At 41.7% G+C, this 26,312-nt stretch overlaps 1 protein-coding gene across 3 annotated transcripts in view; it reads left to right on the top strand.

The window, feature by feature from the left end:
• The window catches only part of ATP7A (ATPase copper transporting alpha), a 46,167-nt gene that overhangs the window by 4,415 nt on the left and 15,440 nt on the right, over positions 1–26,312 (top strand). For 2 of the 3 annotated variants that reach the window (XM_083722028.1, XM_083722027.1), the window contains exons 2-14: positions 9,100–9,240; positions 11,527–12,016; positions 13,204–13,941; positions 14,781–15,005; positions 16,674–16,837; positions 17,962–18,123; positions 20,335–20,411; positions 21,094–21,319; positions 22,683–22,916; positions 23,328–23,419; positions 23,749–23,876; positions 24,036–24,190; positions 24,889–25,023. In XM_083722028.1, the coding sequence (XP_083578154.1) occupies positions 9,121–9,240; positions 11,527–12,016; positions 13,204–13,941; positions 14,781–15,005; positions 16,674–16,837; positions 17,962–18,123; positions 20,335–20,411; positions 21,094–21,319; positions 22,683–22,916; positions 23,328–23,419; positions 23,749–23,876; positions 24,036–24,190; positions 24,889–25,023 (2,946 nt within the window). In that variant the 5' untranslated portion in view covers positions 9,100–9,120. Of the gene's footprint in view, positions 1–6,410; positions 6,471–9,099; positions 9,241–11,526; positions 12,017–13,203; positions 13,942–14,780; positions 15,006–16,673; positions 16,838–17,961; positions 18,124–20,334; positions 20,412–21,093; positions 21,320–22,682; positions 22,917–23,327; positions 23,420–23,748; positions 23,877–24,035; positions 24,191–24,888; positions 25,024–26,312 lie in introns of those variants that run through there. The other variant, XM_083722026.1, reaches the window with a different exon arrangement.

The following is a 26,312-nucleotide window of genomic DNA, read 5'->3' as shown; positions in this document are numbered from 1 at the left end:
GTTGTGAGATGCTCTGAGAGCTTTAAATAATTATATGTTTAGGCTAGTGTTCTTACTTTAGTCACTGAATGTAATATGGAGAAAGGTACTATTAACCCCACTTGAAATCTGTGAACAGAGACACTTAAATGCCATTAGGTGTTACAAACTATATAATAACCTCATCAATACATACTACTAAAAAAGCAGTAAAAAGTACAGGGATGCAATAAAGCATTATACAGAAAGACAGGATTTAGGGCAGGGGTAGGCAACCCTCCTGATATTGCATTATAACTTCCACCATCCCTGATCCTTGGCCCTGCTGACTAGGACTGAAGTTGGAGTCCAACAACATCAGGAGGGCCACAGGTTCCCTACTCCTGGCTTAGGGCTTGATTTTGTGCGAATGTGCTAGTGTGAATGAACTTGTTTTTGTGAAGAGTACTAGAACATCAGCCGTCATCTTGGTTATTTACAGTGTTCGAAATTAGCTAGGTGCATTTTGCACCTGACTATCAGCCACTTGAGACCCAAGTGAAGGTGCCTGACGTCTCCACCACCTGGAGGTTCATGCCTGGGGATCTTTGGAGCTTGACTGTTTTCACGCACTAATACTACATCCAGTAGAATTCTGTCACTTATATTTTATCTGCACAATCAGAATGAATTTCAGGAACCAAAATGCTTTTTCTCTGCAGCCTGAGCAGGTGTAGTGAACAATGTTAGAGTTACCGGTAATTGTTGTAGCTTGCCCTCACTTACTCTACCCCCACTGCCTTGCTCACAGTTGTGAAGAATGTTCTTATGTCTTATGAATGGTCTGTGTTACCATTAGGAAAAAGAGGTAGGAATAGGCCAATATATATGTTGGCTGTCTCTGGATAAAGCAACTTTTCTACTTTAAGTTTTCAAAGTTCTTAACCTAGCACAAAGTTGTCATCTGAACTAGCCAGATGCTTAGCTGAGAATCAATTACAGTCAGTCCATCATTTGTAAAATGAAATTTTAGAGCTGTCTTGCCCAAAAATGGCAACTAAACATTCCATTTTTGTGGCTGTAACAGGGGGTGGATCTACAAACAGAAAGAAAATGCTATTAATAAGTTAGATATTAAATTGTTATAACAAAAGGGGAAAACACTATGGAAAATCGCAAAGAAATATTTTGTTTTGCTCTCCAGCACTATCTGGAGTTTTTTGGACTAATGTAGCTGAGTCCCTGGGTTTAAGGAGCAATTAGGTGCCTAGCTTATATATCTGAGTTTCTAACACTGGTTATTTAATTATCCAATTTAATTATTAGCTAAACCTTTAGTTGACTGTTTGGTGAGAATAATGGAGTACATGCTATATTCTGGGGCTTTTTTAAAAATTCTGGCGTGTGACTAACAACAGAAGAAGACAATAATGTATGTGGCCTTTCCTTCCAACAATGGCTGGCAGGTGATATCTATGAAGCTATAGGTGTGCCTTGCACTTCCTTCATATCACAAAAACACACCTATACTGATAAATTAGGTGAGTAATTAACTAAAATATATTTGATGTACCAGCTTGGCATACAAATGCCTTATTCATCATTAGTGAAGTGAACAAAGCCATCAGTTAAGCATAACAAGAAACATTTATATGTAGAAATATTTGGTTAGGTCCTAGAACTGATAGCAAACATTCCTATTGTTATTTTAAAAAAGGAAGGTCATATGTTATTGAATCATTTTTCCCTCAGAGGAAGGCAAAGGAGAAAAGACCCAGACCAGAGAGTTTATGTACTATTTGGAAACCACAAATGGCCAGAGATTATTAGTTTTATTGGCTTTTTTCTTATTTTAGAAGTATTTGTACTTTAAATGATACTTCAGTGCCTTGTAGAAAGGCAGCAAAGTATACTTGCAACTTATGTGCATTTAACTTGTGCACATTCAGCTTTATGTGCTTGGCAAAAAAAAAATTAAGAGGGAGAAAAAGGGGCAGACTCTGAGAAAAAAGACTTTGGCAATACAATATGCTACTGCACCCATTGTGTTTTGACAACACACGATTTTGGCTTTAGGTGCGGTCTTCAGAACATAACCCCTGCGCAAGTTGCAGGTTTGCAGAATAGAAGTATTGGAAATAATATGTAAGTTAATTACTGTATTATAATGCCTAGTATTCAAATACTGTCTCCATCATGAATTTACTAAGTGTCCGGAGCAAGCCACTGTTGAGGTGTAGCTGCCTATCTACAGCAAGAGTGGCTACAGTTCCCATCATTATTTAGATTATGAATCAGTGCATATTTTTGAAACATGGAAATGTTATGCCCGTTGTGCATGTGGAATTAAAAAACAACTAATTCTTCAATTCATCTTGGTTTGTTCATGTGTGAAATGGCCACCCAACATTGCACAACTTGTGTGACCCACCAAGGTGAGAACACAGAGTATAATCTGCTGGACAGTGGTTTGCAACCAGTGGGCTGTGGCACCCTGGGTGACTTGAGGAGCAATCGGGGAGCCCCTGGGGGTGGCCCATCCTTGCAGCCCATATCTTTCTGCATTACCTCTCTCGTAATCTCCCTGCATCCCTTTCTCTCCCCTCCCCATATTTATTTTCTTAAAATCTCCCCCCAAAACAAAAAGGTTTCCCAGCTTCAGTAGATAACAGTTCCTTAGGTTTACACAGAGGGCTTGAGAAATGCAAGAAAATAGCAAAGTAGGTGTGCCTGGATGTGTGTGTGTCCTATAAGGAGAGATTTAAAAATAACCATATTTTAGTGGTTTGTTTGATTCTTGTGGTTCTTTGTAGGTCTTGCTGTTGCAAAAGAAGACCATAGAATTGTGTGTGTGTTTGTTAAAGACACACTACTAAGTTTCTTTTATTTGCCTTGTGCATTGGTGATGTCATCTAAGTGATTATGGTGACATCTTTACACATAACCAAGGTGTTCTTGTCTTCAGCTCCTTATTTTGGGAGAATACAGTATTTTAATCTCTTCTTAACACTATATCCATGCACTGCCTTGGCTCTGCTCTCTGCTTCCTAATGTTAAAAAATGTAAAATAGCTCTCTATAGTGGTTTCTTCTAGTGCTGGAGAGAACAAAGAGGCATTGTCTACTGCTTTGTCATGAGAGTGTAGTGTGAAAGTTGGAGAGACTAGCCTCCCTCAATTCATCATTTCAGGCTCTTTGAATGAAAAACTGCAGTTGATGAGCTATTCCATCTCTTTAGTTAAAAGATAACACTGAGAACTTTGGGGGGTCATAAGTTTTAAATTGTATTTGTCTTGCATGTGCTTTGTTTCCTATTTTTTGTATGCTTCTTTGTGAAGAATTTTTTTTAACAAGCAAGTTATATGTTTATTAAACTTAAAGTATCTCTGACAGGACTTGCTTACCGTAATTTCATGATGCACAAAAATGTAAATGTAAATTGTGTAGATAAAGGACAGGATGCAGAGAACTGTACAACTAACTTTTTGTGCCCATGAGGGCATTAGATTACCATACCTTATATTTCCAAAACAGCAACCCCTTGTGCCATTTCACAGGACATACTTTGAAACTTAGTTGAGCTTTAAAAGTAAATTGGGCCTTCAGAAGTGTGCTAATGAAAGAGAACATAAAAATAAAAATCTTTGCTCATCTGCAATTGTATCATGGGTGTGAACCTATGGCAAGTTTTTGGACTTCCTCCAGTGTATGCCAAGCCAAGAATTTAAACTTTGGTTGGCTTATCTGAACTCAGTGGGTGTCATTGCTTAGAACTGACTGGCAAGGAGGGAAGTTCAGAGTGCTAAGTTCAGGGAAGCTGAGCTGTAAGCAAATTAACTTCCGCAATTGTGCATTCACAGGCAAGCTCTCTGCTTTTGTCCAGCAACACAGAGTTAACAGTGAAGCTTCAAGCTAAGCTTTCTGCAATTTTACACCATTTTTTTCTTTTTGAGCTAGTGTTGCGTTTTTGGTTACATTCCCAAGTTTGTAGTTCTGTGCCTAGATTCAAGTCATATTTTAGCTAGTTATTCACTGAAAAAACAAGGTTTATTTTCTTAACATTATGTAATACATTACTGCTCATTCCCAGACGCCTTCCCTATATAAAGGTAAAGGTATCCCTGCCCGTACGGGCCAGTCGTGTCCGACTCTAGGGTTGTGCGCTCATCTCACTTAAGAGGCCGGGAGCCAGCGCTGTCCGGAGACACTTCCGGGTCACGTGGCCAGCGTGACGAAGCTGCTCTGGCGAGCCAGCACCAGCGCAGCACACGGAAACGCCGTTTACCTTCCCGCTATAAAGCGGTACCTATTTATCTATTTGCACTTAGGGGTGCTTTCGAACTGCTAGGTGGGCAGGAGCTGGGGCCGAAGGACGGGAGCTCACCCCGCCGCGGGGATTCGAACCGCCGACCATACGATCGGCAAGTCCTAGGCACTGAGGTTTTACCCACAGCGCCACCCGTGTCCCTTCCCTATATAGAGAGGTTATATAAACAGGCTTGTGTTCTTGCCCCAACTCTTTTTGGCAAATACTTCTCCCTGGTAGTCTCCTATGCCTTTGGAGCAATTGGGGTCTGTTCAACCTGGCATGTCTCTGCGCCAAGACAAAAGTGTTGCGGGTCCTTATCCAAGAGATTTTGTTTTCAGATGACGCAGTTCCTGGAAACAGATGGTCAGGTTTTACATCTATAGCAGTGACCAGAGGAGGAATGGCCACTTGGAACAGAGAGCAGAAATGCCATGGTTCATCTGCAGCAGCACAACTGGACACCTTAATCTGCCTCAGCTGTAACAAAACATGTCACCCCTATATCAGTCTCTACAGCCACAGCAGGTGCTGTAACCTTCCAAAAGTTTGACTTCACCCCCAAAGGCGCACTCCTCCATGGTCTCCCGAGACAGACGGATTTCAACTATTCTTAGGGGCTGTGAAGATCACATTGACGACTTAATCTTCATACCATTGTGGTTTAATATAGCATGATATTATTAGGTTAAAATGTAGTTGTTCAGTGAACTAATATTTACAGAAAACATCTCAACCTGTGCAAATTACAGTTGTTACAGCAATCTTCTAAAAGAAGGTAAAGAGCATAATAGGGTAGGAAATGCATCTTAGTCAAATCCCCTTTTATCTATTATTTGAACTTAGTTAGGCGAAAACCATCTTTTGTTAAAGTTGATTTGCACCTGCTACTTAACTGCCACCTAAACTTCTTGTTCTGTGTCTGTATTTGTAATAGGGTAATAATCTTTATTGAAATTGTTATGTGACAAACAGAGCTTTTATACCATAAGGTATAAAATTAGCAGCAGGTGAATATGAAATTCTAAAACCCCTTGGTTTGTACATGTTTTGTGTTTAGGATTTTTCAAGAGATTCTGGGAAGTAAAAAAGCTTCATTAACATGTAACCGTGAAATTTTGGATCCCCTCCAAACTGATGCCAAAGTTTTGTGGTGCAAACCCTGTGTTTTGTGCTACCCCCAAACTGAATACAGTGGTACCTCGGGTTACATACGCTTCAGGTAATATCTGTTCTTATCCTGAAACAAAGTTCTTAACCTGAAGCACTATTTCTGGGTTAGCGGAGTCTGTAACTGAAGCGTATGTAACCTGAGGTACCACTGTACTCCAATTTAATAGCAAACTCTCTATTTTGATCTGATCAAGTGTTAATTTACAAATTGCCAAACATCTTGTGAACTCTTCAGGAATATTATGTAGAGGGTAGTTATATATGAGGGCTGTATGTCCATTTTTTATTTTGGAAATTTATACAATTTGAATTAATTGTTCATTCCTTATACAGTATCCCAGTTTCTCCAAAGATGATGATATTGTCAGCATGAAAGCAAGGCTTTAATTACCTGTTTTCCTAATGACCTCATTCTATCTGTTTGGAATTTATGTAAACAAGGGCTTGGTCACATTTGAATTGCAGAGATAATTGTATTATTCCACATTTGTTGTTTGGGTCAATCTTCCAGGGATTTGTGCACACAGATGATGGTACAATTGTAGGCGTGCCATCTTTTTTGCTGTTGGATATTTTTGGACCAAGTACAGGCTGCAGTGCTTATTGGTGACAATACCATGTACTCTACTCCCGCCGGCCTTTATTTACCTTTGCATAAAATAGTCTGAATGAAATTGCAGGTTGCTTGTCGCAGGAAGGTATATATTTAAAGCATCACATAATGGCCTGTGACGTAGTGGTGGTTTCCATTGTGGAAAATCTTGCCTATATGCACCTCACATTTTTGTTAGGGTATGCTTTTAGTTTATGTGTTTATTTGGAAAAATTACTGAATGCAAGCAATGCTTTTTTTGATTATGCATCTTGATCAATGTACATTATATTTTATGAAGTTCTGTCCCATCTCCATACCTCCAAAAAATTAACTCCAAGGATCATATATTCTAGAACTTAACATTTGGAATCCCACCCAACACCCATGTAGCTCCATGGACAGACAAGCAGGCAGAGGAAGGTGCTGGGGAAGCAACAAGGTGGGAGCCATAGACACACAGAGTAGCAGCCTCCAATGGCTCACTGCATGCAGCAAATGGGAACTCAGAATACATCTGGGAAGGGGTTCCACTTCCAGTTGCATGACTGGCAAAAAGATAACAATTTCTGGACAAAAGGAGTGGAGCTCGTGGGAGAAATCCACAATGCAAACTCTGTGGAACAGCTCCCTATATCATGGGTAGGCAGACTAAGGCCCGGGGGCCGGATCTGGCCCAATCACCTTCTAAATTCGGCCTGCGGACAGTCCGGGAATCAGCGTGTTTCACATGAGTAGAATGTGTCCTTTTACTTAAAATGCATCTCTGGGTTATTTGTGGGGCCTGCCTTGTGTTTTTACATGAGTAGAATGTGTGCTTTTATTTAAAATGCATCTCTGGGTTATTTGTGGGGCATAGGAATTCTTTCATTCCCCCCCCCCCAAAAAAAAAATTAGTCTGGCCCCCCCACAAGATCTGAGGGACAGTGAACTGGCCCCCTGCTGAAAACATTTGCTGATCATAGATGCTGGGTGTACAGAGGCTGCAGATGGAATCCCACCTGAGTAAAATGTGTTTTGCATAAAGTTCAAATTCAGAGTATAACCCCTCACTACGTAAGGTGAAGTGGGGGGATCCTCACTCCAAATACGGCTCAATCAATCAGGAGGAGTGCTGCATGAACCAATAGCCTGGCATCTGCATGGACCAACCAGACCTTCTGGTCAGTTTTTGAAATGCGCCAAGTGCATTTTGCACCTTACTATCGGCCACTTGAGACCATATGAAGATGCCAGGGTGGCGCCTGACGTTTCCACCACCTGGAGGTTCATGCCTGGGGATCTTTGGATCTTGATTGTTTTCACACACTAATACTACATCCAGTAGAGTTCTGTCAGTTATATTTTATCTGCACAATCAGAATGAATTTCAGGAACCAAAATGCTTTTTCTCTGCAGCCGGAGCAGGTGTATGAACAATGTTAGGATTAATTGTTGTAGCTTGTCTTCGCTTATCCCACCCCAGACGTATACTAATACATGTTAATCACAGTCAATCCATCATTTTTTAAAAATAAGACTTTAGAGCGGTCTTACTCCCAAATGGCAACTAGACATTTCATTTTGGTGACTGCAACCTTGGTCTAAGGAGCCATTTGGTGCCTAACATATATTTGAGTTTCTAACACTGCTTCTGGCCCAGCCTTTGCATACCCCTAAATATTTTGTGAAGCTAAGTTTGGCCTCATTTTCAGCCTTTGTGACCAATCCATGTGCACACCCTTTATTTTGCCTTCTACATCAGACCTGCTGGGTAGCATCATAAAGGATTTGACTGCCCCTCCCTACATTATGTATCCCTGTACGCCTTCCATCTACCCTGTCCCAGTGTGTCATACACCCTGATAACAGCAGATTGGGTGAAGTCAAAGCCATTATTGAACCTGCCCAAGATGGAGTAAATCCCAAAAAAGTGTGCATGAGGTTGTCAGTGTATCACCCCAGCAGGGCTCCTGAGCCTCAGGCTGGAGTGCCTGGCTTAGAAAAATACAGCAGTGGATTCCCCCCCCCCCCCCACTGTGTGTCTGCCCTTGACATTAAAATAAAAAAGTTGGACTGCTGTTCTTGTCCACAGCATAATGTTGTACAGGCACCTCCCCACTCACACGTGACCATGTATACGCATGTTGCTGGTCAGTGCTTCCCCCCCCAAAAAATGTTTAGGGGTACTCTCATTTTCTTACTCATGTTGAAATACTGCCCCTCAATTAGGCCAAACTTAGATTCACAAAATGTTTAGGGGTATGCATACCCCTGTGTCTCCCCAGCACTGGTGCCGGTATATAATTAGATAGAATCCTACCAGGAAATGGCAGGAGATAGCTGGAGAGTTCTTGTGGTTTGGACATCCATGAGGATGTCTGTGAGGGTGGAGGAAGCCCCGAAGGGATCTGAGGTGTGATGGGGCTTTGTTTAGACTATGCTTACAGCTGGTGTGTGGGGTAGCGCAGGCTACAGCCACTTTCCTGCTCATCCTCCAGCCTCCAACTGGCCCCAGAGCTTAAACCCTAGATATTTTGGTCTGGATTAGAGAAAGAGTGGGAGAGAAAGCTGGAGAGCAGGAAAAAGTTGGCATTAGAGGATGCTCCTCACATTACGTGATTTCACTTATATGTAGCGGGGCCTGGAACATAACCTCCACCTAAGTGGTGGGGATACCTGCATAAAGCCATCAAGTTTGCTGTTTAAAAAATAGGCTTTTCTCCAACACACTCTTCCTTTCCAAGGTGCCTTCATGGCATTTCATAACTGAAACCTTCCTGTGCTGCTTCTGCTATTTGGATGGGTAGAAATCCAGTATTTCAGATGGATATCCCCAATTAATGTGTACTGGATTCTGCAGTTAGGTCACAAGATAACACTTGATAATACTCTTTTTAAAATATAATGACAATTTTAGTGGATGCATGGAAGTACTTTGAGAATTTCTGTAGCCCTGTCTTTACAGGTGGCATATGGTCTTTGTTAAGTTTCATGTAAGATAAGTAGTCCAGTGGGCCGGAAATTAACATAGGCCATTTTTTGCCTGAGTACAAATACCACATCTGTTTTTCTTCCTTTACATCTTTCAGGAATGTGAAGCAGTAAATAGAATGGATCCAGTATCAGGTGCCAGATCAATTGATGTTTGTGTGGAGGGAATGACATGCAATTCTTGTGTACAGACTATCGAGCAGCATATTGGAAAACTAAATGGGGTTCACCATATTAAAGTAAGTATTTTTTTTCACATTGTTACCTGATCAAAGGGTATATGAGGTGTGGTAGGCCTTGTTCGGCTAAGCAGTTCACAGGATATAATTCATCTAAAGTTTTTTTGAAGAGCACCATCTGGGTTCTTGCTAAGAGATCAAGTTGTGCACTAAGGGATTAAGTTGTGCACTTTGGAAATACTATTATTAATGATCGGGGAAATAGTATACGTTTACTGCTGTTTCGGGGAGCATGCATTTTGGTTATCTTACATATAATTGCAGGTAAATCAATCATTTCTACCTTAGGCAAACACAGAGCAGAGAAGCTATGTTAGTTAAATAGATTATGTTTGTGTAATTAGATCATAAGAGTGGCTTCCTGGTTGTGTTTTGCCTAAGGAAAATAATAAAATTTGGAATTAATGTAATTGGCTTTTTAGTGGCATCAGTTTGCCCTTTGGAAAATTGAAATAGTCAGAAAAGAACTCAGCTTGTTGAAAGCAAATCCAATTTTGAGACAGTTGCCCTGTCTGATGTGAAAAGCTAGTGATGTCAGCAAAGTTGTGTATGAAGTACAAATTATCTTCTGCTGCTACTAATTCATCGGTTCCTTATTCTCTATCCTAGTTAGTGAATTCCTGACTTTTCTATCCCTATTGAAAAAGATCAGGATCAGTTTTAAAACAGTTTTAACAGCTACATTTCTCAAAATGAAATATATGCTCTCTTTTTCAAAGATCTCTTTGTCACTCACATCATTTGGCTGTTTTTCCTGGAACAGGTTTTGATTAGGTCAGGCACCAGAAGTTCAGTTCTATGGGGCTCAGAGAAGGAAGAGAAATTCAGAGTAAATGTTATAGTTCTTGCTGAAACCATCACACTAATCAGTGAACTACAACAAGGTGGGTGGGTGGGAACGGTAACTCTGAAGACAGATGGAGATGTTCAGAGTGACATGGGTCACTCCTCCAAGTATGAGCCACCCAGGATATGACTGGACTCCTGCTGGACGACAGTAGGGAGCATGAATCTGGACAAGTGGGAAGTCACTTGACGAACACATCAAGATATTAAAGGGTCTGGAAACTAAGCATTATGAGGAATGGTTGAGGGAACTAGGTTTGTTTAGCTTAGAAAAGAGGAGACTGAGAGAAGACATGGTAGCCATCTCCAGACTTCTCAATGGGTGTCACATGGAAGATGGAGCAAACTTGTATTCTCCTGCTCTGGAGGCTAGGACATGAACCAAGGGATTCAAGTTACAAGAAAGGATTTATAAGAGCTGTTTGACAGTGGAACATACTCCTTTGGGAGGTGGTGGACACTCTTTCCTTGGAGATTTTAAAGCTGAGGTTCAGCTATCTGTCAGTGATGTTTTAGTTGATACAGTGGTGCCTTGCAAGACGAAAAGAATCCGTTCCGCGAGTCTCTTCGTCTTGCGGTTTTTTCGTCTTGCGAAGCAAGCCCATTAGCGGCTTAGCGCTATTAGCGGCTTAGCGGGCTTAGCGGATCATCTGATAAGTGGCTTAGCGGATCAGTTGATAAGCGGCTTAGCGGATCAGCTGTGAAGCGGCTTAGCGGATCAGTTGTTTAGCGGCTTAGCGGCTTGGGAAAAAGGGGGGGGGAGGAAAAAAACCCCGCAGGAATTCGCAAGACATTTTCGTCTTGCGAAGCAAGCCCATAGGAAATTCGTTTTGCGAAGCACCTCCAAAACGGAAAACCCTTTCGTCTAGCGGGTTTTCCGTCTTGCGAGGCATTCGTCTTGCGGGGCACCACTGTATTCTTGCATTGCAGGGGGTTGGACTACTAGGTGATTCTCAGGATCCCTTTGAACTCTACAGTTCAGTTATTGTAAGTCTCTACCAGCTCTTTTCTTTCTCTCTTTAACCTTTTAACCTGTAGAGTTTCATTTCAAGCCTGATCAGTGCAAGGGACAGTGCAACATGGGATTAGTATAATCTTCGCTGTATGTAGATGTTATTTATGCTTAGGGCACTTTGGAAAGTGCTGTGTGAGAAATTTATACTGTATTATGTGTGTGATACTCAGAAAGAATCTGGCCACTTTTATTGTGACTCATCTTGTAGCCAGTCATCTTGTCTTACAGATAAATCCAAGTTAATTTGTGGTTTAATAGGTACAGTCTTACACTTCCTTCTCAGATGAGTGGAATCACGTGCAGGGTGTCACTATAATAGGACAAAGCTGCCTGATATGTTAATGCCACCTTGAGATTTTAATCTTTGTTTGGCAAAGTTGTCTAACATGTTTTTTTGTTTTTTCTTTTTCTGCTTTCCCTTCAAGGTTTCACTGGAAAATAAGAATGCAGCCATTATTTATAACCCCAAAAAGCAAACTCCAGAGTCACTACAAGAAGCTATAGATGACATGGGATTTGATGCTACACTTACTAATGCAAACTCTAAACCTGTTTTAGCAGACACCATTTTTCTTACAATACCAGCTCAATCAGCATTAACATGTGAAGAAATCCGTACCAAACTCCTGCAAACCAAGGGCATCTTGGATGTGAAAAGCTCTTCTGACAGAAAGTCTGTAGTTGTAACATTTGTCTCCTCTATTATAAATGGCAAGCAGATCAACCAAATAGTGCCAGAATTCAGTTCAGAGAATGTAGTGCATGAAATAAATCCTGGAATGTCTGAAGATTCAAATTTATTCCAAACAAGCGATGTTGCATTAAGGATGAAAGTAGAGGGGATGACATGCCATTCTTGCACTAGCACTATTGAAGGAAAGATTGGCAAACTGCAAGGTGTCACACGAATTAAAGGTAATTAAAACGGATTAGAGTTTGGTTTTTCCTGGCCTTATATGTTGCTTGATCATTTCCCATGAGTTTTCCAGTATTGCAACCCTTTATTTGGGTATACCCAACTAGGTAACTGACTGGACTCTTTCTTTTACCCTATTCTGTGTAGAGTTTGCAGCCAAATCACAAATGCATGCTTTGCTGGACAAGCACAGGCTAGTATACAGAGAGTTCATAGAGAGGACCCTTTATGTGTCCACTTCCCCTGCCTCCTCTGGGCAGGTATTCTGTAACAAAGAAGATATTCCTTTATACTTTATTCTGCCTCTGAGGAGACTCTTTCCACCATGCTTCCTAACTGATCAGACATGTGTCTGGGGGCTTTCAGACACACACTACCTATTTTGAAGCCAGTTTCTTTATTTTGTACCTAGGAAGTTTTCTTTTTGTATTAAGATTTTTACTAAAGTTTTTATAATGCAATAAAATATAGAAAACTAATGTAAATTTAAAAAGAGACAAAAACAGCTGCAAAAGAAATAGAGAAAAAAGAAAAACAAAGAAGCAGAAAGAAGGAGGGAAAGAGAAGGAAAGGAAAAGGAAAGGAAATTTTTAAAATGAGAGAAAGAGAAAAGAAGCAATAAAGAGAGATAAAAAGTACTCTGATTTTCCATCTGCCAGTTTCATTTCAAAAAGTTATTTAATACGTTCATGGGAATATCCATCTTCTCCACTTTCTGTTAATATTTCTCTTAAGTCCAACTCTCTCAAAATCATTCATTTCCTTTTCCCTTGAAAAGTCCAAGAAGGGTTCCCAATTATTTTTATTAGTAATAAATTTCAGCTGTGCTTTTTCTTTAAAGTCTTTCCACTGTGATCATATGTTAAAATAATATTCCCTAATTCTTTTCTTGTTACATATCTTTTAATTCACACCCAGTTCAGTATATTCAATTTCCAGTGCTCCTCCCCCTTTGAAAGCTAAACCCCACCATTGCAGGCATGTGACCCATCTGTGTTGCACACTGTGTTATGCACTGGTATGTCTGTGATTTTGCAGCCTTTCCCCACCTGGCTTGCCAGTGGCAGCAGACCTTTCAGAGGTGGGCAAGAGGTTGGATTAGCCTGCTAACATGGAGGGGGAAACCAGGATTTTAGATGAAACACCATTAGGGAAACATACTAACAATTCACCATTTATCTTCTAGTCTCCCTGGACAATCAGGAAGCTGTGGTGGTTTATCAGCCTCATCTCATCACATCGGAGGAAATAAAAAACCAAATAGAAGCTGCCGGTTTCATGGCATCGATAAAGAAGCAGCCTAAGCCCCTCAAACTTGGTGCTATTGATGTAGAGCGGCTGAAGAACACACAAACCAAATGCTCAGAAAAAGCTCTGCAAGAATCTCCAGAGTACACACAATGTTTGAAGACCATAACATTCCGAGTTGATGGCATGCACTGCAATTCATGTGTCTTCAATATTCAAAGCAGCATATCAGCACTCCCTGCAGTAACTAGTATAGCGGTTTCTTTAGAGGAAAAATCTGCCATGGTAAAGTACAATCCCAGCCTAATCAGCATAAGTGCACTGAGAAGAGCCATAGAAGCAGTATCCCCTGAGACTTTTAAGGTCAGCCTTTTTGACGGACATGAAAATGCTGCACTTCTGAACACACCTAAATCTCCGCTAAAATCTCCAAGAGCTGTCAACAGCATCATGCACCATCCCTTGACATGCACTACCGTGATAAATATAGAAGGAATGACCTGCAATTCTTGTGTACAGTCAATTGAGAGAGTAATTTCCCAGAAGCCAGGCGTGAAGGCAATACATGTGTCTCTTCTGAACCATAATGGGACTATAGAATATGACCCCATGCAGACCTCTCCAGATGACTTAAGGAATGGCATTGAGGATATGGGTTTTGATGCATCCTTAACAGGTGATAGCTCTTTAAATTATGCTTATAGAGCAAATCCAACTGCTATTTTGAAAGGTAGCTTTCTCTGGAGGGGGTTGTGCAAATCCATATGGTAATTATAATCTCTTAATACTGATTCTGAAATGGCCTAACCTGGAGTCACTCATCCTAGTTTTTTGGAGGTGGGGGCACAGGAAAGGAAATATTGGGTGTCATTAAAGGCAGCTGATTTGGAGATGGGCAGGTCTGCCCCTTTGTGTACATTCCAACAATATGTTGTTCTGCATAGCCCCACTGAAATTAATAGGTCTATGGTATGGTGTATCTGATTGAATGTTGCTGATGTCTTCAAAGATCTGGGAAGATGCCCCTCCTTCAGCTCTACATGCTTGCTTTCTACATGTATACTCTACAAGCATGTTCTTTAAACAATTGTTTCATGTTCTTATTATCTTAGAATATTTGTAGTGTTTCAACATAAAGGCTAGCAGCCACTCACAACACTACAGATACTCTGAGATAATAAGCAGGAACACAAAACAATTGTTTGAAGCACATGTTTCTAGAGCATACATATAGAAAGCAAGCATGTCCCCTAAAGAGAAGAGATGCCATGACTTCTGTTTAACTGGAAAGGATATCCTAAGGGTAATTTTCCAATTAGGAAGCATGGGATTTGCTATTTTCTCTGCTTCTCAAATTCAAAGGTATCTTCTGGACTCAGCTAGAAATAAGGTAGACTGGGAGAGCTGGTATTTTTAGCTCCTTCAGATGTGAAATGAATGCATCCAGTGTCCTTGGGACTAACATAGTTGCAGCAGTTGTTCAAACACATTAAAATTATTCTTTTCTGTTCCCAGGTCCCACAAGTACAGAACCTTTGGTGCTAATAACTCAGCCCTCACAAGAAAGGCTGGCAGAATCTCAGGATAATAAACACTTCAAAATGGAAGCTCACTCCAACCTCTCCCCCGTCCACAATAAGCAGGATGCAAGTGCGCCTTCCAAGTGCTACATTCAAGTCACTGGCATGACATGTGCTTCCTGTGTGGCAAACATTGAAAGGAATCTGAAGAGAGAAGATGGTGAGATATACATTAGTAAAATAGATTTAAGTTCCCTGACACCATTTTAGTGATGCTTAACCTGACCTTTTAAAGCTCAGGTGACGCAAATATGTAGGCCCTTCAGGGATTCTAATTATACAGTTTAAATTCTAAGGCTTGCATCTTTAGCAGGGATGAAGAAATGGAGTGATATGTTGTGGGAGTGAATGCCATCCTTTGGCAGGAAAAGAGCTAGTAGTATTTGCCATTCAATACCATAAGACGTAACAATCTTCCAGTCTTCTCTGTGTCTCTTGTGGCAGAAAATAGAAGGTGGAATCCATAATGTTTCACTGCCAGCTATCAGTTTTTGTTCCCTCTCTAAACTCTTAAAGGCTAGTGGCCAAGAAATAGGATAGTTTATTTTAGTGGCTGCCTTTCAAAAAAGATCTGAAAGAGGATCCAAAGGCACTGCTATCGCAGCAGCACAATGACTGTGTATCTTTCCCCTTCATTACAGGGGTTTATTATTATTATATATTCAATTTATATGCCACTCTTTATCTGAAGATCCTTTGGCGGTGTACAACATTAAAAACATAATTTACAGAGCATAATAATAAAAAACAGTAAAACAATCACAGAAAGAATCTTAATAACAATTCCCCCTCCCCCACTTTTAAAAGGTCGTAGATTGTTTAATGGCCAAAGAAGAATGTTTTCGCCTGGTGCCTTAAAGACATGTAATACATTAGAAATTGGGAAGAGGATGCATACTGGCAGAGTGCTAGGGTGGTTATTTGAGGACACTGGTTTCCACAGGTGCTGCATTGAGAACTTCCACACTAAACAATATTGTATACTTTCTTTGTAATGGGCGCAAAAACCATATTCACCTTTTTTTCTAACTTTAATCTACATTGAATATATGAAGTGAAGTGGAATGTGGAGAAGTACAGTGGTGCCCCGCAAGACGAACGCCTCGCAAGACGAAAAACCCGCTAGACGAAAGGGTTTTTCTGTTTTGGAGGCACTTCGCAAAACGAATTTCCCTATGGGGTTGCTTCACAAGACGAAAAAATCTTGCCCCCCGGCGGGTTTTTTTTTTGCTTTTTTTGCCCTTTTCCTAAGCCGCTAAGCCGCTTATCAGCTGTTCTGCTGATAAGCCGCTTAACATCTGATCGCTGGAAGCCGCTTGACAGCTCTAGCACTAATCCGCTAAGTTGTCAATGGGCTTGCTTCGCAAGACGAAAAAACCGCTAGACGAAGAGAATCGCGGAACGGATTAATTTCGTCTAGCGAGGCACCACTGTAGTTATTTATCCATTCTAGCATTTATAGCTTGTCTACCTGTTCAAAAAATCAAGGTGGCTATCAAAGCCTTTACCTTGACTCAAATTAGAGCCAGACCACATTCTGTGAATATGTTGGCTCCTTTAGCTGTTGCATGTAATGCCTATTATGTTCCAGTATTGCTGTTTTGGCCTAATCTGTATAGAGGTATATGGCACAACTCAGCCTTCCCTAATGGGTACTCCCCAGATGTTTTGAATTACAACTCCCATGAAACCCCAGTCATCAATGGAGTGGTGGTCCATAACATCTGAAGACTACCTGATTGCAGAAGGCTGAGCAAGAGCATCCATCTGTATATTACACTCCTAATTTCTTTATGTAATGTTCCTATGTGTGGCCTTGTGTCTCTAGGAATACACTCTGTTCTTGTTGCTCTAATGGCTGGGAAGGCAGAAGTGAGGTATAATCCTTCCATCATCCAGCCATCAGCTGTAGCGGAATTGATTAGGGACCTGGGCTTTGGAGCTACAGTTCTGGAGAACTATGATGAAGGAGATGGCACCCTGGAACTTGTCGTAAGCAAATAATTTAATAATCAATGCCACTTAGCACTCAGCCATTTTACCTAGTGAGCTTTTCATACAAACAGAGTTAATTAAAGAAAATTCCTCTACAGATTGTGTGTAAGTAACTGTGATTCCAAAAGCATTTAGAGTAATTTATCTCCCCCACCTCCTCTTACTTTGCATGTGTGAGAGAGTGTATGTCAGAGAGATTACTACTTGGCAAGCTCCAGCCATTAGCTAGAGACACTTGGTGTTTGTATGGAACAATTTTTGTCAGGACTGTAGCAGTGAAGCTAATTTTTAAAATTTAAACTCAGCCTCCATGCCAGCTTGTGTTAGGGCAACAAACATTTAATCAAGTTTTCAGTATAAAAAAGGGGGGGGGGAATTAAGAGAAGGGAAGTCTGATCTCATGCCCATTTGTGCCACATTTCTAGGCACAAGTCCATCCTTTAAAGCTCTGTGTCAGAGTGTTGTTGTTGGCACTTTCTCCATGAAAACCCTCTCCAGACTGCAGAATCGGAGCAAAAGGCATCCCACAGAAAACCCAAGTTGCCATTTGTTCTAGGTCAGTGCTAAGGAGCGGGTTTTCCTAGGGAAAGTGATGTGGGGAGGAATGGTCTTGGACATGAAGCTTTAAAGTGCAGATATGTGCCTTGAACGCGTGGGGGTAGAGGTAAGTGTGAATGAGCCCTTTGCCTTGGCAGCTCAAGTTTTTATTTTATTTTGGTGTGCCTGGTTCATAATACAGTTGAGCAACAGTACTCTCTGCTGGCCAGCTAGGTTTACGTTTATACAACATTTATACACTGCTTGATTGTAAAAAACCTTGAAGTGGTTTATAAAAGATAAAAAGTAAAAAAAAATATTTACAACTTTAAGGTGCATCGGTTTATAAAAAAGTATTCTGCCTTCCTTCTGAAATACTTGGTGTACTATGTAAATTAAAATAACACTGTGAAACAGTTGTGCTACAGAATCAGTAAAATAAAGTTAGTGCAATTTTGGGTCATTGACTGGGAACAGTGCCATCTTCCGATTGGAATTACTTATCAACTTACCTATTTATGATGCATGCAAAATTATCTCTGAAGAGAGAATATTCTGCAAACAATAAACTTTTGTTTTAACAGGTGAGGGGAATGACATGTGCCTCATGTGTTCATAAAATAGAATCCACGCTTATGAAAACAAAAGGGATTCTGTACAGCTCTGTAGCACTTGCAACAAATAAAGCACATATTAAGTATGATCCTGAGATAGTTGGCCCAAGAGATATTATACGGATTATAGAGGTAAGTAATCTTGTGAATGTAACAATTTGCTGGTTCATTTTCCACATATAAATACTACTGTGTTAGTGGAACATACCGTCTTTTTCGCCCTATAGGACGCACTTTTCCCCCTCCAAAAATGAAGGGGAAATGTGTGTGCGTCTTATGGGGCGAATGCAGGCTTTCGCTGACGCCTGGAGAGCGAGAGGGGTCGGTGCGCACCGACCCCTCTCGCTCTCCAGGCTTTGCGCACCTCTCTGCAAGCAGTGGTAGCCCGGCGCTGGGCTCCCGTCGCTTGCGGAGATTTGCCTGCATGCTGAAGCCTGCGCGCGCTGAGCTCAGCGTGTCTAGGCTTCGCGCAGCTCTCAGCAAGCTGCGGGAGCCGGTGCTGGGCTCCCACGGCTTGCAGAGAGCTGCCTGTTCTGGGGGCTGGGGTTGGGGGAAGCCCGTGCCTGGGGAAAAAATAATTCCCCCCCCTTTATTCCCCCCCCCAAAAAACTAGGTGCGCCTTATGGGATGGTACATCCTATAGGGCGAAAAATACGTTATTTGCAGCTGAAGATTGTTGGGCCCATTGTGGATAGTAAAGATACCAGTATAAAGATAATTGTAATCTTGGAGACTTTGTCTCTGTCCCTGTCTTGCTCCCCCAACTCTTATCTTTTTCAGTTACCTTTCTTCATGCTTCCATCTTTATTTCCTTATGTTTGTCTGCTTTGATCATGGACAGGGAACATTTTTGGTTCCACAGGCCACATTCTTATCGAGATTGGCCACATGGGCCAATCTGACAGTTGGGGGCCTCATTTTCTGGTGAATCACAGGATGTCATATACAGTGGTGCCTCGCAAGACAAAATTAATCCGTTCCGTGAGGCTCTTCGTATAGCGGTTTTTTCGTCTTGCGAAGCAAGCCCATTGACAGCTTAGCGAATTAGCGCTATTAGCGGTTTAGCGGCTTTTAGCGATCAGCTGTTAAGCGGCTTATCAGTGGATCAGCTGTTAAGCGGCTTATCAGTGGATCAGCTGTTAAGCGGCTTAGCGGCTTAGGAAAAGGGGGGGGGGAGGGAAAAAACCCGCAGGAACTCGCAAGACATTTTCGTCTTGCAAAGCAAGCCTATAGGGAAATTCGTTTCGCGAAGCGCCTCCAAAACGGAAAACGCTTTCGTCTAGCGGGTTTTCCGTCTTGCGAGGCGTTCGTCTTGCGGGGCACCACTGTAATGACACTGTGATTGACGGTTGGGTTGTCTTGCCCACCTATGAGCATCCCTTGCAGGGTTCTGGAGCACCAACAGCTGCTCAAGGACACACAAGAGAGAAGTCTGCATTTTAAAATATTCCCCCTCTTGCTGCTGCTGTGTGAAGCCAGAGAAGGAGATAACTTTAAAATGCCGGCTTCTTTCCATTGCTTCCCACACAGGGGGCAGTGGGACAGGTGAATGGGAGTGAGAGAAAATTACCTCAGCCTGTTTGTGAGCCTCTCCACTGGTCTCCAATCCTGATGTTGCAAGTTGAAAGGAATAACATGGGAAGATTTGCAAACCACCCTGCCTGGCTCCTTTTCTCCTAGGATGTCAGAGGTGGAAATTAGCTGTGCAGGAAGGCTTAGAGGGAGAAGCAGTTTCCAGTGACTGGAACTACTACTCCCTCCTTCAGCTGATGGGCCATTGGGAGCATGCCTCGCTCAAGCAAAGCAACATGTGAGAGCCCACTTTAAGATCCTGATGGTTCCTTTGAAGCTCTGCTCTTACCTGCCTCACAACTGATGTCATATGTGATGTCTGGGATGGGGGAGGTATGTATGGCCTCTCCAAACAGGCTTGCAGGCCAAAGGGAGATGACTGGCAGGCCAAGTTTGGCCTGCAGACCAGAGGCTCCCCATCTCTGGTTTAGATTGGCCAAAACCTTCCTGTAGGTAGGTGTACATTGTTTTATGTTGCATATTGTACAGCACCATGTTTTTAAGGTGTTTATTATTAGCAGTATATGCACAGGTAATATGCAGATATCCAGACAACTGCATGGTATCCTCAAGAAGCATGATGTGTTTGAGTCAAATGTTTGCATCCTTTACTGAAATACAGTTAAAACTCCTCTAACATTTTGAAACAGCTTTGTGGGAGGGATCTGCTCTCTTGCGCTCTGAATGTGTTTTTCCCTAGCTTTCAAAACTGACTGCAACATTTGTACACTACAATAATTCTAACCCCCCCCCCTTTTCTTTTTTTTTTAGAATTTAGGATTTAATGCTGTGCTGGTGAAGAAAGATAGATCTGCTAGTCACTTAGATCACAAACAGGAGATAAGGCAGTGAGTATTCTTTTATTTGTGCTCCAATCCCATTCAAGATGTTTGATTCCCTCTGTGAGAATCCAGAATGCAGTTCTGTTATAAAGCAGGGCTGGGGAACCTTTTGCTTCCAAAGAGCTCTATTTCCTCAGAAGCATTTCAATGGGCTGCATGTTCCTATCAGTCCATGATTCATGAATATTCTCTTTCATTCACTCTGGATGTGTACACACTGTACCTTTAAAGCACATTTCCCCCCTCAATGAATTCAGGGCCCTGTATTTAGTTAAAGGAATTGTAATTCTGTGAGGATTAAACTACAACGCCCAAAATTCTTTGAACGGTGGAAATGCACTTCACATGTTCTTTAAAGCCAATAGTGTACACACAGCCTAATTGCAATTTGCATTGAGCAAAAAAAGATTCCCTTTGGTTCTTTTTTTCCCAGTAGACTGCCAGCATGAGGGCCAGTCTGGATCAGGATCCTGGGCTAGAGGTCTTTAAACCATAGCCTCCTGCTGCACCTGCAACTTAAATTGATGGGCTGGGGGAGACCTTCCATTAAAGTGAATCATATACCCTACTAAATGCTTCCTGTCATGCTCAAGGTGCTAGATGCATGAATTTTTCTCCATAGTCAAACACTTTCCTTTCAATGTTGTTATGATTTCTTCACTATTATCTTGTTCTCTTATTTATTAAGATGGAAACGATCCTTCCTTGTAAGCCTAATTTTCTGCATTCCTGTAATGGGACTGATGATTTACATGATGGTTATAGACAGCCAGATGTCATCCATGCACAAGGTTGCAAACATGACCAAAGAAGAAATGGAAGCATATCATTCATCAATGTTCTTAGAGCGCCAGATCCTTCCCGGCTTGTCTGTTATGAATTTGCTCTCCTTTCTGTTGTGTGTCCCTGTGCAGGCAAGTAGAAATAAATCAAATGCTAGTGTAATAGTATTTAAATTTCATGCCAAGATTCCTTTGAATGAACCATATGGAATAAAGCAGGTGGACAAACTTGCTGCCAACCCTTGGCCTAATTTCTTGAGCGTGCTTGGGGGTAGGGAATGGCACAGAGATAAGGGAAGAAAAGGGGATGCCCTGCCCATTTTAGATCCAGCCCCCAGCGTATTATCCCTTGGGGAATGCTGTTCCCACAAGATGCAGTGATGGCCACTGAGCTGCCGTATGTTTCACTCTATAAGATGCACCTGACCATAAGACGCATCTAGATTTTAGAGGAGGAAAACAAGAAAAAAAATATCCTGAATCAAATATTGTACTAAACTATTTAATAAACTTAGGGGCGATGGGAGTTGTAGTTGAACAACATCTGGGGACCCACAGGTTGACCAAGGCTGAACTATGGTATGTGAGGTGGGGCTTACCTGGCCTCTCCCCCCCCCCCCATATTTTATTCAAGTTGGAAGAGGGAGGGAGGGAAGGAAGGGAGGGAGGGAGGGAGAGGGAGAGCTTCACATTTGTGCAAGCCTGTGGCGGGCAGCTGCCTTGCCTCGCCTCTGAGGTGACACTGGAACCGGAGCAAAAAGAGGAGGAGGAGACGCCGGGACAGGAGCCGTGTAAGCGGCTCTCCCATCAGCTGAGAGGGGCGGAAGGGGCTGCCGTCTGTCCCTCCTCCTGCCTTGCGTTTCCTCCTTTTTAGGAGGAAAAAAGTGTGTCTTATGGAGTGAAAAATACGGTAGGTGCTTTTAGAAGAGGGTTAGGGAAATTCATGGGTGAGAGGGCTATTGATGGTAACTAACCAGAAAGGCTTTGCTCTTCCTTCCACATTTGGAGGCAGCAGTTCTTCTGGACACCAGTTGCTGGAAGCCACATTAGGGAAGAGGGCCATTTTGCTCAGTTTCTGCTTGCTGGTTTCCCTCAAGCATCTGGCAGGTCACTGTGAGAATAGGATGCTGGACTAGTTAGACCATTGGCCTGACCCAGCAGGATCTTCTTGTGTTCTTATTAGCTGAAAGCACATTAGGCCCTGTAGGCTAAGTTACTTTTACTGTATTGCCACCCCTCTAGACAAAAATCTGAAATATTAATGCTTGTTCCTTTTAAGTTTTATTATGATGGAACAAAATGCAAGAATAAGCTCCACATTTCAACAATGCCTCTCTATTAAAGCTGAGCATCCATCAGATTTTTCTAGGCAGTCTGCTGCCTGTTTGCTTAGCCACCCTACCAGGGAGAATTATCTGAACCCAGGAGGAGAATGACAGTTCACAGATCTGTGTTTATGTGCAAAATGTAATTGTGAATTTTGCTGTGCTTGCAGTTATTTGGTGGCTGGTATTTCTACATCCAAGCTTACAAAGCACTGAAGCATAAGACTGCCAATATGGACGTGCTGATCGTTTTGGCAACCACCATAGCATTTGCCTACTCCTTTGTTATTCTTTTGGTTGCAATGGTTGAGAGGGCAAAAGTCAACCCTGTGACTTTCTTTGACACACCACCCATGCTCTTTGTATTCATTGCATTGGGGCGATGGCTGGAGCATGTGGCCAAGGTAAATATAAAAATATAAATGCTCATATATTTAGAGGGGCATTTATTAAAGCTCTCTCAGACTCGGCGCTGCTAGTTTTGTAAGATTATCTTAAAAGTTTAGTGCTCAGTTATTTGTCAGTTACATGATGCCTGTTGGAATCCAAGAGAGAGTACAGGTATGCCATTCTGTATGTGGCAGAATTGTGTTAAATATACATTCACTGTTTTCAAGACAAATACTTCGGAATGCATGCTTCCCCCACACTTAAGTCCATCTTCATCCCAAGGAGAATAACAGAAGACTGTTTTACTTACTTAGAACTTATTTATTTGCTAGAAGCATGGCTTGTGCTGCAAATGATTTTGTTGCTTGCAATAATCTTTTAGGTGGTACTTTGAATTTAACATATGTGGCTCTATGCTTTTATAGGGTAAAACATCAGAAGCCCTTGCAAAACTGATTTCATTACAAGCAACTGAAGCAACTATTGTTACTTTAGGCCCAGACAACATCCTCTTGAGGTATTGTGCTTTACTGCAGTTTTTTAATAATTCTTTTTGAAAGGCAACCTGAATACATTTCAGTATGTTGTGCTCATTGATTTCCCCCCTGTGCTCTTTATTTTTGTAAGGCCCCATCAATATATATGGCATTTTGTAGAGAAATAGAAGCAGAAGATATTCCTTCACCCTAAATAACTTGCAGTCTAAATTGCTGGTATTTGGGGGAGAGAAAGATGTGGCAAGACTTATGGTCAAACCATGAATATGCACAGATTCAGCTGCACATGCTAAGGCTTTGTTTCAGTTGTGGATAAATAAGGACTAAGGAATTTTGTGTGTCCTCTTAGTGAAGAGCAAGTTGATGTTGAGCTGGTTCAGCGGGGTGACATTGTCAAAGTGATTCCAGGAGGCAAGTTTCCAGTGGACGGCCGTGTTATTGAGGGACATTCTATGGTGGACGAATCACTCATCACAGGCAAGCTGTGTTATATTTATTTCAATGGGTGCTTGAAACTAACTAATGGTGTGGGTAGGAAGGAAAAGAGACAAAATGAAAATTAAGACTACGGGATGAGAGGGGGAAATGCAAAGAATTGTGTCTCTTAATGTTTTGCTGACAAATCAATTTATGCAGGTGAAGCTATGCCTGTGACTAAAAAACCCGGCAGTACAGTCATTGCAGGCTCTATTAACCAGAATGGATCATTGCTGATCTCTGCAACCCACGTTGGATGTGACACTACTCTCTCCCAGATCGTCAAACTTGTGGAAGAAGCACAGACATCCAAGGTACTTTCAATAAGCAATAGTAGGAAGGAAGTGAAGTTTTTCAGCCTGTTTCTTCGGCTTTGATTCAGTACAACAAATTTATGAATCAAATTTGACATCATTACATGCTTACTTAGTGTATCAAATTGGTCTGCAGCAGAGAGGCAACTTAAATTCCCATCTCACATTCTCTGATCATGGCAGTTGGTAAGCAGACTGTAAAGCAAATCATTTTGTGTAATTTGGAAGCTATTCAAGCAAAGCATTGCAAAAAAGATGTATTGTTAGGACTGCAGAAAAAGACACAAGTGCAAAGGTGCCAGTGATGGGAGACTGCCTGTTATTCAGAGTCAATTTGCTACTTAGGCAAATGTGTAGACCAGGGATAGCCATCTTCCAAAAGACTGCAACCAACTCACGCAATTAAAAACTGGCAGTTGAGCTTTTTTTTTAGGGAAGGAAGCCCCGTTTTTTTGGGGGGTGAGATAACTAATGAAACAGTCAGCTTCGCAGCAAAAGCTCCTTCTTCTGTTCTAGCAATCTAGAGTGTGGGGCTGGATGGAGGAGCCAGCGATCGACTGCGATCTACCAAAACCTCCTGGGGATCTACCAGTAGATCGACCTGTTAGACATCCCTGGTGTAGACAATCTCTGAGACAACCTCAAGCCTCAGAGAAGATGGCTAGAATTTATTTTCTTTTTCTCTCCCTGTGCTTTAGGCTCCAATTCAGCAGTTTGCAGACAAACTTAGTGGCTACTTCGTTCCATTTATTGTTGGTGTTTCTGTGCTTACACTTTTTGCCTGGATAGTGATCGGATTTGTTGATTTCGAAATTGTGGAAACCTATTTTCTTGTAAGTCGTATTCTTTTATTGGGAAGGTTTGTTTCATTTCCAGGTTTCAACCCTTTAATGCTGTTGACACTCCCTACATTGTCTTTGGAAGTAATGCAGGGGTGGAGAATCTTATTGGCTCAGCAGACCAGATCCTTATAAAGATCTGCCTTGCAGGGCCATCCACCCTGTCACTCAGGAGATGTCACAAATGATGCCAGGGGATTCGGTGCTTTGAAGCCAGGACACCAAAGCCCAGCCAAATTGAGCATGTTGGGTGAGGTAGAAAGAGTTTCTTGTAGGGAGCTCTCGTGCACCTGAATCAAGCTGGATTGATCTCCCTTCATGTTGGCCAATGGAGAGAGAGGTCACTCCTGCTTATCGCTGAAGTGCATGGGGCTGCCTCAAAGAGTAGTCCTGGGAAGAAGAAACACTTCTCTCTCCCAGTGCTGCTTTTGGAAGCATGTCCAGCGAAAACAAGCAGCCCCCTTTCCCTTCAAGCATGGAAGTAGGGTCGGAACATTTGCGGTTATTCTTGATGTGCTTATCAATTGACCAATCTGTTTACATGCAGTTTTTAATGATCGGGAATTACTAGCCTTAAAAAGGGTAATGGATTTAATTACATGATTTATATGAGCACCGAGGGGCAAATGTAGGTTTGCAGAGGCAATTATAACTTTTTAGAATTTTAAACCTTGAAATTTTATTTAATTGTACTTATAGTCTACTTCTTCCCAAGCACTCCAGGTGGGTCTATATACAATTTCAACAAATGCTTCTTTTGTAGCTTTTGGAAGTATGCCCAGATTCATGCTTAGTTAAGTGTCAAGTGAAATACAGAAGCAAATTCCCAAGTTGAGGTCCAGCCACCGAGAGTGCCCAGCCTTGAAACCTGGAAATACAGGTGAAACTCGAACAATTAGAATATCATGGAAAAGTTCATTTATTTCAGTAATTCAACTTAAAAGGTGAAACTAATATATGAGATAGACTCATGACATGCAAGCGAGATATGTCAAGCCTTTATTTGTTATAATTGGGATGGTTATGGCGTACAGCTGATGAAACCCCAAATTAACAATCTCAGAAAATTAGAATATTGTGAAAAGGTGCAGTAGCTATTCAATCCATAACACCTGCAATGGGTTCCTGAGACTTTAAATGGTCTCTCAGACTGGTTCAGTAGGAAGCACAATCATGGAGAGGGCTGCTGATCTGACAGTTGTGCAGAAAGCCATCATTGAGACCCTCCATAAGGAGGGAAAGCCTCAAAAGGTAATTGCAGAAAAAGGTGCACAAGCAGCAGA

The sequence above is a fragment of the Podarcis gaigeae genome (genome assembly GCF_964106915.1).
Source record: "Podarcis gaigeae genome assembly, chromosome: Z".
Classification (NCBI taxonomy): domain Eukaryota; kingdom Metazoa; phylum Chordata; class Lepidosauria; order Squamata; family Lacertidae; genus Podarcis; species Podarcis gaigeae.
This window is presented reverse-complemented; position numbering and strand designations above follow the sequence as displayed.